General features: G+C 40.0%; 1 protein-coding gene across 6 annotated transcripts in view; it reads right to left on the minus strand.

Annotated features, from left to right (window-relative positions):
• Positions 1-13,068, minus strand: part of RAI14 (retinoic acid induced 14) — an 87,011-nt gene that overhangs the window by 36,214 nt on the left and 37,729 nt on the right. For all 6 annotated transcript variants that reach the window (XM_042028539.1, XM_042028538.1, XM_042028536.1 and 3 more), the window contains one exon: positions 2,786-2,916. In XM_042028539.1, the coding sequence (XP_041884473.1) occupies positions 2,786-2,916 (131 nt within the window). The remainder of the gene's footprint in view (positions 1-2,785; positions 2,917-13,068) is intronic.

Consider the following 13,068-nt stretch of genomic DNA (forward strand, 5'->3'; position numbering starts at 1 on the left):
CTTTGCCCTCATGAGACCCCTCCTGGAGCACTGGTCCATCCTGTAAATCCATGTCTCTCCAAGCTGGAGACAAGAGTGTTTTGCAGGACAGTGTCAAGTGCTTTGCACAAGTCTAGGCAGATGATATTGCTGCTCTTCCCCTCATGCACCAGTGCTGTAACCCAGCTGTAGGAGGCCATCAAATTTGTCAGGCACTATTTGCCTTTATTGAAGCCATGTTGGCTGTCACCAATCACTGCCTTATTTACCATGTGCAAGGCTCATAGGAGGAGGGTCTGAGGAGACCTTGTAGCACCTTCCAGTACCTAAGTGGGAACCTACAAGAAAGCTGGAGAGAGACATTTTACAAGGGAATGTAGAGATAGGACAAGGTGAATGGCTTCAAACCAAAATAAGGGTGGGTTTAGATGAGCTAACAGGAAGAAATTCTTTACTGTGAAAGAGGTGAGGCACTGGAAGAGGTTGCCCAGAGAGGCTGTGGAAAAACCATTCCTGAAGTGCTCAGTGCCAGGCTGGACGGTGCTTTGAGCAACTTGATCAAGTGTGGGTGTTCTTGTGCATGGCAGGGGGATTGGAACAAGATGATCTTTAAGGTCTCTTCCAACCCAAGGCATTCTGTGATTCTATGAAATCTCAGCACAGGGGTGGACAGCTCTCCCCAAAAGCCCTGTGCAGATCATGATTTCCCAGCACAGGCGTCACTGATGTTACAGGTGGGGTAGCTAACAAACCAGCACCATGCTCTTGCAGCACACCAACAGACCCCAGTGCTGGGCTGCAGAAGGGTCTGTGCTTCTAAGCAGAGCTTCTGAGGCCAGGCAAAACAGCTGTGTCAGGCACCCAGACACACAACAGGAATGAAGCACTGGCATCCCACTGCAAACATAGGAGAAACAAGTCTATACAGAAATGATGGCTGCACTCCATTTTGTACACACCAAAAAATACTCTGGAGTGATAAAAACACAAAAAAGACACAGCCCATTATTAATAAGCCATGCTAGAGAACATTTCTGAGCCACCTTTGGTAGCTATGTCTCTCCAAGTTAGTGTCATTGCTTCTACACCTGCCAGTCTCTATCTCTCAAAACGTAGACAGAAATAACCTGAGCAGGTCTGCTAAATTTCCCAAAGCACTGGGAACAGAATGAGAGTTGGCATGCTGTATTTCTGCATTACCGCAATGCTGCCTTTCTTTCTTCTCTCTCAAGCTGTCTTTTAAACCATGAAAAAAAAAAAAAGTTAAAAAGAAAAAAAGTTAAAAGTAAATGACAGTTAAATGAGCACACAGAACAAGGAGAAGCAGAGATCTTTATAGCACTAACTCACATTTGTTCCAAGCAATTGAAAGTATTTGCAACTGCATTATTAATAAGAGCATCATTCATATAAATATATGCTTACTGACTTCTTAGTAGCTGCAAATAAAGGATGAAAATGGGAATTTTTTTATTGTATCCACATGAAGTTGAAAAATCATTGCACCAATACCCAGCTACATTCTTAAGAGTTAAGAGATACTATAAATTCAGTCTTGGGAGGTTCCCTAGAAAAATTAATAGTATCAATTTATAGGTGAAACTTGCAAAGTAGGTGTTACACTCGATACACTGTACAGAGTGCAGCTTAAGAAGAGCTTAAGAATCCAAGTCTGAAGTTATGTTGATTGTAAAAACATGAAATGCTAAATATAGCCATAATTACAAAGATTCAATGGCCAAAAGAAAAACATACGTATGCAAATTTTAAAAATTAAAAACCGATTAAAGCATGGAGGAGAAAGCCCACTTGACATAATTGATGACTTGGCCTTCTGCAGTAAGAAATTGCAGGTCATTATGAGTGAATCCATCACTCAGTTTCCTCAGACGCAGAGCAGAAATAGAGCAGATGTAGGAAATTGAACCAGACCAAGAAAGAAGCAGAGCATGACTCAATAAATGTAACCCAGAGGTAATTTATTAGAACTTATAGTTTGGTATAAACTGCCTTGTGCTGCCCTTCCCATGACTAAACTGCCTTGTGCTGCCCTTCCAAGTCTTCCTTTGACCACATCTATTCAGAATTTTATGAAGGTTTTGGTTGTCACAGGATGCCTATTTCTCATTTATCCACTTAATCATCTTCTGTGAAATAAGGAAGAAAGTTTAAGGATACCAATCTTTTGGCTGTAGTTTTCTTAGTGGAGTATTTTATCTTCCACAATTCAGAATGTTTGCAGGAGAACAAGAGGAAGGACAGAAGATGAAAATGCTATATACGAAATACATTGAAAGTGCAAAAGGAATCTCATTTACACAAAACTTTCACTACCACACTTCAATCAAAACAAGGAACGCTGAGCAAATTCTTAGCATCTGAAGGGTTTTTAAACTCTGTCACTATTTGTCTGCTTCAGTTCAGACAAACCCATTAGGATGAAAATCTATCTTAATTTCTGTCTTATTAAAATAATGTCCATGGGAAGAGATAGCCCCAAAGGTGGAGAATTTTTGGAGTGTGCAATCTTCAGTGTGCCATGAAATTCGAAAATACCCTGTCCTAAAATGGTGGCAATCTACCCAGTAATTTGTCAACGTTCAAGTTAACTCAGTGGGTTTATGCTTTTGAAATGGCATTTTAAATGTAGAATTACAAATCAAGACTTCCAGAATGTGTTGTGCTTCAGAAGAAAAAGAAACCTTCATTTCCAGGGTAGTACCTGGTTTTTAATTCACAGGAGTGGCATGTGCATCTAGGGCTGGGGTTTTCCAGAAGTTAAATCACAAGTTTTGGTTGGACTTACGCAGTTTTGCCCTCACTATCCTGTTTGGTGGCACTGGCTCCCTTTTTACCCAGCAGTGAAGCCACTTTCTCAGGGTCTCCATTCTCCACTGCCTGCAGCAGCCGATCGTCATTCTTATTCCACTCGTTGGTCTGAGTAAAAAGAAAAGAAAGGAGAAATATAATCAGTACCACCTCTGTGTACAGGCTCTCCAGAATGATCCTGTACACATTTATCACCACTGAAAGCTTAAACAAAAGCCCAACCCAAAGAAACGGAACAGAGAAAGCCACATAAAAGTAATCTGCAAGCTGTGCAGCAGAGGTTCCCAAGGATTTAACGGCTTAAGCCAGGGCCTAAGCGATGCCTGAAGATGAACTGTAACTTGGAAACTCTGTAGATGAGTAGTGCAGGAAAAAAATACTATATTTTCTTACTGTATTTTCAAAAATTCTCCTTTATTTTTCTAGTCCTGGTTTCTATTTCAGAGCTGTACCGGGCCCCATCGGACCTTCACAACATACATCACAGGGATAAGCAGTGAGGTGCCTCATCTTATCCAGACCACACCCTAACAACCCAAGCCAGCCAAAACTTTCCATATTAAAGGCTTTTCCCTACTCACATTTTATAGAGGGGTAATGGGTTAAGAGACTGCCCTTTGCAGACTGTAACTAGCTTTACTGGGGTTTTTATCCCTTGCGTTGGTCTTTAAAACAAACAAACAAACAAACAAACCAACCCACCACTCACATAGTGCTACTGAAAGAAAAGAAAACCACCCTACTTTCAGATCTTTCCAAACTTAATCCACCAAATCTTTTTGATCCCTCTCAGCAGCTGAATCAGGAATAGGACATGACTTCCCAACTCGATGACTCTCCCTCCTCCTCTGAATGCTCAGGACAATGGTCTATTTCCTCTAAAAGACCTCCAAGTTGAGTCTATCAAGATCCTAAGAAAACAGAGGACAGTTAACCTTCTGTATGCCACGTGATCACAGAAAAATGAACTCTGGAAAAGGAGTCAAAAGTTGCCCACATGCATTCTAATCTGGACCAACAACAGCATTCAGCCTCCAGGAAAAACAATCTGGTGCAGTTAAAAGCTGCATTTGAACCAGTGTTAGCATCCTGCTACACTCAGGAGAGGTACCTTCAACATTCTGTGGCTTTCTCTTTGACACCAGTCAGCTCATCTCCAGCATGACTGCCTGTTCATGAGCACCTGATTTGTACACAACTCCTGGAATTACTAAATTCATATTAATACATACCTTGAGAAATACTCATGAAAATGTTATAAAAAACAGTATGTTTTTATTAACAACATGTTAATAAAAAACAATAAAAAACCACTCTCCCCCTGCTTCCTCCTTTGTCCTGATGCTCTATACAAACTTTTTTCCTCCAGATACATAAGAGCTTTCACATTTCTCTGTCTGGGCTTGTGAGGAAAAGTATATGATATGCACACTGATATGAACTAACTCCACAGGCTGTTCACACCCTGAGAAACCAGAACAGGGGGAAAGTGTTCCAGGTTAAAAAAAAGCATTTAAAAAAAAATTTTAAAAAATTAGGGAAAGCACAGTATGGGCAGGAGAGTAGACAAGAGCTGAAAGAACACCACCTGGAACCAAGAGTATGAACGGCTGCTGTGTCAAAGGAAGTGGCATGCAGACAGAGCAGTTGCAGTCTGTTATGGCAGTGGAATGACTGGTAGGTCAGTGCACATCCTGCAGGTTTTAGTCTTTATCCTTATAGTGCTGAAATAAACTCCTGTAGACTCTAGAGCACTAATTACATCAGCAAAAAAAAAAATTGTTTCTCTAAGCAATATTTCGACTCCATGACAATGAGTGGCCAGCCAAGCAGCAGGTTCCACCCAAAATGAGACTCACTGCCTATTCTGGTTTTGGGGAATTTCATGCTTTAAAGGCAGCCTATTATTAAAAGCAGATGTTTTAAAAAAAAAAAAAAAATCTTACTTGTAAATAAAAACCTTTAAAGTTAACACTCTTTATTTGACAGTATATTACGTCTCCTGTTTTGCAGTTTGACCTGTTTCTGAGCTTTTTTATTATTCAGTCATATAAGATATTTAAATATGGGCTATTTGATGAATCAGCCTTTATCTACACACAGCACACACACACGTCCAACCCAATACTAACCTATGCTTTGAAGAAAAAAACCACAACACCTAACTTAAGATTTTTTTCCTGACCTGAAATCACCAGTTTACTTCTGAAACATGAAACAGAATAAACTACAGGAAAACGTTAAGATTAAGGTCTGCTGTAAATCCTTGGCAGAACAGCTTTCAGAATAACATTCAGCTCTGTAGTACAAAAATGGCCACATCTTCAAGAAGCGGTTTCATGAACATTCCTACAATAGTCAGCTATTAAATTGAAACATTATTGACATATAATCCAATACTCAATGTTCTGGTACAAGCAAGTAAGCACACTAATACTGACTCCCAAATTTAAGAAATAACTGAGATAAAGTGTCAATTTCCCCTTTGAAAAGCTGCTGTGGTAACTATATCCATCTATAGTTACACTATCATTAAAATCCCAGACCAAAGAAGAACTGATATAGTTGGGTCCCAAATTACCCCTCAGTTTTTACAAAGTATGGAATCTGCACTGAGGAGATAGACAGATACTGAAGGGAGGACCCTGGCGTATTCCGAAAGTGATTCTGATGGTGCAGAGTGTTCATGCTAACAGTAAAACATTTTGTTACATATGGAATCATTCTTTTGCAAGAACAGATGCTCTAGCTCATCTTTACTGTAGTTTTCAACCATATCCTTTCTGGTATCCTAAAATGAACACTCACACGCAAACACAATTAAGGAAAGACTTAATGATGCCTCAATTATCTGTACAGCTAAAAAGATTCCATCATACTTCAGAAATAAATAGAACTGAACTTGGACAAGCCATTAAGTGACCCTGAAAACACACTCGATAATATCAGAGGTATCTCAGTGTCAGGGAAAGGCTATCAGTGTACATTTCTTTATTTTTTCACACAGAGCTGGATAATTAATTTCTTTTCCTGCTTAGAGGAAAGTGGTAGAGGCTGGTGGCTAGGCTATATCTGTATTTGGCAGTCATTTTAGATTCCTGTTTTCAGTACTATATCTAACTAGTGTCTCTTCTTTCAAGCATTGTGACTCAGAGATGTTAAAGGAATGAGTAATTCTGTAGATTGTCACATATCCAAATCCATTTATATTAGCTCTTGCAATTGCATGTTTAACATCTGTAACACTACTGTACCTGAAACTTTGTTTTACTCCTGGAAAACAAACGGATACATGCAGTTTCTCTTCATCATTGCACAGCAGAGTTATGCTTATTTATAAACTAAAATATCTGTGTTCTACCTAAGATGTTTAAAAGCCATCACACTCTATTGCTCACATAAAGTTATTCATCTTTTCATTAAAGCAATAAAGATTCCATCCTAAGGCATCAATAATGGGTCGTTGTAGATGAAATATCAATTTTATGCAAGTTACATAAATCTATTTACAGACCTAATTTTATTTTTGAAATGAAATTATGCGTAAATCTGTTCACACAGAAGAAACAAGTATGCAGGCATCAAATGTTGCTCAAGTATTCCTCTGATAGGATCAAACTGTTTTTTTTCTTCTCCATTGCACTCAAAAGACCAGCATTGTACAATGCATTCCAAAAACTAAAGGTACAGCTAATAAAATAAATGGCACACAATAGACTCTCAAAAGTAGCCATTTCAATATGGAATTGTGGCCTTACTGTCCATGTTCTTCAGGGGAAGAAAAATCTAGAAGGACAGAGAACACATACGACATCCAGAAGGACGCTGTGCCCAGGATTTGGCAAGAAAGTAGGAGGCATTTAAGGCAGGGTGCTTAAAATGCCTCATGCAATCAAATATTGCACAGGCACTGCTGCCCATAGCAGATCAGAAAACACAGACTTCTGAACAGAGGCAGAGGCTGTTGCATTACACACATTTTTGGAAGCTCTTGTAGTATCAGCCTGGTTTTGACCCCACAAGTCACATATCATCAAGCATACACCAAGTTCTTGGGAGGCTGGGATGATGCAAAACATGGGTGTACTGCCTGTTACTGTTCAGGGTAAAAGCCACCTTGAACTGACACCCATCATGCAGCACCAGCATTTGTCTATCCTGGAAAACCTGCACATGGGAGATGCTCTCTCCTGCCAGGAGTACAGGATGGCCAGCGTAACTGGGGACCTGAACTGCATAAACCAACTGCATCAAGCTTCCTCCACTGCAGTCCCCAAACCATCCCATTCCACCTTTCCAAGCTGTCCAGACACTTCTGCAAGGCCCCTTCTTCAGCTCTATGCCACATCCTGTTTCCTCTATCACAAGATTCCTCACTTTCCTTGCTTTCAGATCTCATCCAAATAGCACGACACCATCCACCACACATCCCTTGGGAAGTTTCAGCTCTGTTATACCACTCGTTCAGGTAACAAAAAAGGGTGTTTTCTTTTATGTCAGAGAGGTCTCCACGTGCAACATTCTGAGCCAACCCATGTAGAGCACTTCAAACTCAAGGTTAGCACAAAATAGTAGTACAGTCTTCAGGGAAATTTTTACTGTAGCACAAGAGCAACAAAACCAACAGCTAAGCAGGTACTTTTCATCACCAATAAAGCTGGGGGCTCTTCTGCTTTGTTTTGTTTGGAGATTTTTTTTTGATTGCTTTGCATTAAGACTGCTGCAAATACACAAATTAGTCAACTGAGTATGTAGCATTCAAGCAAAAAACCCAAACCTGAGCATCTCAGCATAGAGATAAACACTATGTGTAATTAATTTGGAAGAATCTAATCCTGGAAAAGACTGCACATGTGAGTTCTCTTCACCTCCACCCCCACCCTACACACACCCCCCACTCCTGTAGGCCACATGCCAAACAGATATCAACAGCCTTCCTTCAAACAATTAACGTTTTGCAATAACAATGGTTTGTGAACACATGCAAAACTGATGGAACACACACTTCATCTTCACAGACCACAGCCAGTGCTCCACTCAGTACTACGTCAGGTTTGGGCAAGGGGGAAGAGTTGGTTTGTTGTTTGTTTTGGTTTTTTTAAACGTGTATAGTGCTCAATATAGGTAGCAATAATGAGTATTACATATGCAGAGACAAAGAAAATCTGATCAAAGCTCAAGAAGTGCAAGTTTTTGGATAAAGCAGGTGTTTTTCAGCCATGCCCAAAAATAGTAAATATTTTCCTATTAATGTGCAGGGAACCAGATAGTCTGTCATCCCTCATAGATCCTAAGGTGCAATACTGACAGCTGAATGGATGGCATGCTAAAATCCAAACATCAGGTGGCATTGAACATCCCTCTCAAGCACGCTTTTTATTCTTGATTTTCAATTTTGAGATGGAAAAATGTGCTGTAGGGCCTCACTCTCTGGTAGCAACTCTCTGAAGCAACTCTCTGGTAACAGTTCAGTGTTTTTCATACTGAAACACTCAGGAACCTGAGAAAGGAGCTGGCAGGAAAGAGGTAGCCACAGTTAGGATGGAAAGCCACTCCTACACAGGGCACTGCATGGTTGGTGTTAATGAAGTGAGGCTGAGAACTTGATTGACTTGATCTACACCACCAGTTTTTGATTAGTGATTAAAAAAGGCCCATGCAGAGTGCTCACAGCATCTTCAGTGATCACCATCAAGATGACCTCTCAAAGCCACGGCTCCATGACAAACTTCGGCAGCAGTCACTGACAGTAATTGCACAGACAGCTGTTGAGTCTCCTGTAAGCTCCCTCTGTGCACAATTTATTTCCAATTTTATCATTGCAAAATACTAATAAAGTACTTATCATACTCGTGGGGCTGAAACCATCCAGCAAAAATCCTTCATATTTGGGATCACACACAGCATGTTGACAAGTTGACAGAATTTGAGTCCAAAGAGAAACCTTCATATCAAAGCTTATTTTCCTACATCGTTAAAGCTTGCACTACCTATTTTATACATTGTTTTCTCTGCCACGAAGTGAACAATTTCCTTTCCAGAAGAGAAGGTGAGGAATCAAAACACGTTCAAAAAAGGTACCTATTCTTTCTTTCATCACCACCATATCAGGATATTAAGCCTCAATTGTCTGAGATTACCAGCACATATCATGCAAGAAATAATGTATAACAAGAGGTGATAGTTCTACTTAGCACTTGTACAACATTTTCCATGAGCAAATACCTGAGCAAACATTAACTGGCAACAACTTTGTTTCTTTATCTTTGGCATGCAGCCTACAGGAGATGATTTAAGTGACCTTGCATTGTTGCAAACCTACTGGAGACAGAGTTATGTTATCTCCGCTGAAATCAGAACTGCAGGGAAGCTGAGTAGCAAATTGAAATTCCTGATAATTTCAAACTCAGCAACTCAGTGTCTGAAAAGGAAAGGAATACTTAAAGACTGGCGTCACAAACAATCGCATGGCAGAGACACTGAACACCACTGCATCACAAGGTCATGCACAAAAGTCCACATGTGCTGGACTTCCCAAGAGAGTTTTAAAAACAAGAACAATCTTATTGTACTGAATGCATTCACTAAACAAAACATCCCTTGAAGTTAAAACAACAGATGACAGGTTTTCTCAAAAGAATGGCTTATCTGAAAACACTTATAACCTAGGAGTCAGTAGTATGTAGGTAAGGAGCCTACACCTTTCCCGGCCTTAACAACTGCAATTTACAGATTGTATTTATCAGCAGCAAGCTTGGGTAGTGGGAGTGGAAATCTTACTTGCAGAAGGGCAGGATGTTGTTGACCTTATCAGCAGCAGCTTATTCCAATCTGCAGCAGCATCTCCCAGGACACTCAGAGCTCAGCAGATGCCAGGAGCTGTTGCCTCCCGGGCTCCTTTCAGTTGCTGCAGCTCCAGCTCCTTGCTGTGACTTCCAAAGCCTGCCCTCAGTGCAGATACAGCACAGTGGCACTTCGAGCCAACCTCTGCTGCACTGCTCTCGACCGAGGCAGTGCCCTGAAAGGCCATGCCAAAAGATGCTGTGCTCATTAACTTCACCACAAGTAAGGTCTAGACCTCTAATTATGTTGTCAAAAAAGCAAGCTGTGACAATGGCTTTCAAAGTAATTCATAGTGATATTATCTAAATGTCACTAATTGCTGCAACAGTGTCTTTTCCAGCTTCACTTGACCATCCATGTTGCCTATTTTATATGACTGATGGTTAATAACATTAATTATACTTACATAAGAAGACAAAACATTTGGAGCTAACAAGATTACACATGCCATTCTTTAAAGGTGGAAACAGCAGCAATGCAAGTAACATCTGCACATCTCACAACCAGAAGCATCAATCCATTGCCCTCCTCCTGCTTCTTGAGCTATGGTGCCTAGTTGGGGTAACTGGCCATGTGAATCGCATGAGGTCTGTTTGGTACTGCAGACTGTATTTGTGTCAGACCATGAATTCCATTTGAATTGGAGATAAAAAGAACGACAGGGAAGGCAGGAAGCAGTTGGAGTGAATGAACAAGGAATGGTAACAAAAGACTAACGGCAGATTGTCAGTAAACCTTGATAATTACCCATTCACTGGGTAGCTTCTGTAGATAAAGAAGTGATTATTATCCAAGAAAACCATTTTTTCATGCTGAACCCCAGAATAATGCAACTGAACAGCAAGTCACTCAGCAGGGCACTTCTATCAGCCAGTGAGGCTGCCCGGAAACTTTCCCGGCAGAAGGGGGCCACAGGCTGTGAAATGAAAGCGTCTTTCACCAGCAGAGAAGGGGAAAGATGACCTGACTAAAATGGTCATCTGAGACTGCAAGTCTGGGGACTGGGGTGTGGGGGGAGGGAAGTTGTAGAAAAAAGTTAGTGTGGTCTTTGCTTAAATGATGACTGGAATTTGCAGCAGGTTTGTGAGCTGTGCTCCAAGAACACTCAAGAGGGAAATGAAAGTGGAAATAAGTTTGCTGTATTGCTGAGAAATCTGTATTTCTTGTGTGTGAGTTTCTTGGGTGTTTTTTGTCTGTTTTGGTGGGGATTTGGTTGGGTTTTTTGAGGGGTTTAATTTGTTTGCTTTTTGTTTGCTTTGCTGTTTGTTTGCTTTTTTCTAAAAAAACCCTGTGGTTAGTTTCACAGTTTCAGTCAGGCTTTGAATGCAGAGTAGCCATAAGGTCAGGAAGGGAACATCCATAGTTAAAGCACAGAAAAGCAGCCTCTTCATAACCCAGCTGCAAGACTTCATTTCTGTAAGAGTAGGAAAGCGAAGAGCCTGAGAGCAAAAGTCAGCAAGGGAGGCCAAGAGAACGTGACACAGTTCACCCAGACCAAGGAACACAGCTGGCCCGTATCTAGCGAGTTTAGAGGCACATGGTGGAGTTTTGTGTGGATTGAGAGGCGCACAGCTCACACATGCTGCTTGTGTGAAATTCATACTAAAGGCCACGATGGTTTTTTTCATTCAGATACTAATTTTCAGCATTTTTTGAAGAGATAAATCAATCTTTGCATTTGACGAACAGTGGCATTTCCTGCTAGCATTACATCTAGGTGTATCAGGCCTTCTCTTTTAAGCAATTACTGATATTTTCAAGTAACCCACTTCATTCCATTGGGTAAAAAGGAAAAGTGATGAGCAAAAAGCTCACAACATGCAAGGCATTAGAAGAAAACAAGAAAAAGTACATCTAAATCATTAGTAACATACAGCCAGAGAGCACTGGCAATAAGTCCAGCTACTGTCCATTGTTTATCATCTCACACATCATCAATACAGCAACTGAAGATTTATCTTTATTTGCAGATAGCAAAGGACGTAGCAGTAACCGCACCACATGCAAACAATCACTCTCAGTAAGACAGAAGAAAGTAAAGCCAAGAATTAATTGTGTATATTTGTATAAATGAAACAATGTTTATCTTAATACAGGAAAAAACACAAGGGACTTTCTAAAAATAAAGAAGTTAAATCTATCCTGTTTGAAGTGACCATCTCCCATTGTTCTGTCTTTTCTCAAAGTTCTAAAGTTCTGCACTACAGAGAACTCAGATGACTGTTCTCATATTGAAATGACTCAATAATTGTACTAAAACTAAAATACATCTAACAAATTACTGATTACTGCTGGACACATGGGAGCTCTTCCCTTCAAAAAAATGACTTAAAAATGACTACACTTCTCAAATGGTTATCCAAGGATCCTCAGGTTTTCCTTACCCTTAAATATAAAAACATGTATAAACAAGAAACTGATAATCAGCACGAGACATATGAAAAAGACTGCTTCTAACAAAGTTTTAAGACTGAAGAACTACTTAATCAACAGATTTTAGTTACTTATCAAGGTCAAATAGCAACTCACATAAAGCCTTTCAAGTTTTGGGATTTCCGCTGTCCAGAACTGATGTAAGATGTACTGCTGTAAGCTGTGTTCATAAGGTACAAGCCACCATGGCACGTTGTTCTTGTGTTACAAATGCCTACATGAAATTCCAGCTCACAATGAAAGCTGTTTCCTTTTTTTCCCCTCTACTAGCAAGACACAGTAGATTACTTGACTAAACTTCACCATCTTAATTCTCCACAAGTGCCAGAAAATATCTTAGATGGTTGTTTCTAAAAACACTTCACAATATTTTTTTATACCTATTAGAATGCTATTGTAGGAAGCAATACAATTTACAAATTCATAACAAAATATGTATTAACATTTCAAAACTATTCAGAGTAGAAAAAGAGTCTATGTATAGTTGAATTTGTTATTCTTGTAAAGGACATAACCACTGTTACAGGATTACAGACTTCTATTCTGAAACCCACGACAAAGCCAAACAAAACACATTGCAAGCATAGAGGCAAATCCCTATTCCAAGAAATTATTTTGTTAGGAGTCTTCAAGGACTCAACTCAATCTCCAAAAGTACTTCATGACTACAGAAGAAGGCAAAAAAGTTTCACTATCTGTCTGATCTTCCTGAGGCCACTAACAGATGTTAGTTCTGTGGATTGACCTCTAGATCTAATATTTGTCAGTTTCCAAAATCAAATATTAAAGAAGGAAGGTAAGCTTAGCTGCTTTTGCTTCCATGACTGCAATGGAGGATAAATCCAAGAGTCACGGGGAAAAGCAAGCAATTGTTTTGCATGAAAATAAAATCCACTTCAGCTGCCAGTGAAGAACATGTGGGATTTCACACCACCACATCTTCCCACGTTGTTTATCCTCCACATCACATGCACTGAGAATCAG

The sequence above is a fragment of the Corvus kubaryi genome, unplaced genomic scaffold (assembly GCF_017639235.1).
Source record: "Corvus kubaryi isolate FWS band 111438036 unplaced genomic scaffold, C.kubaryi_AGA036_p1.0 37308, whole genome shotgun sequence".
Taxonomy (NCBI): domain Eukaryota; kingdom Metazoa; phylum Chordata; class Aves; order Passeriformes; family Corvidae; genus Corvus; species Corvus kubaryi.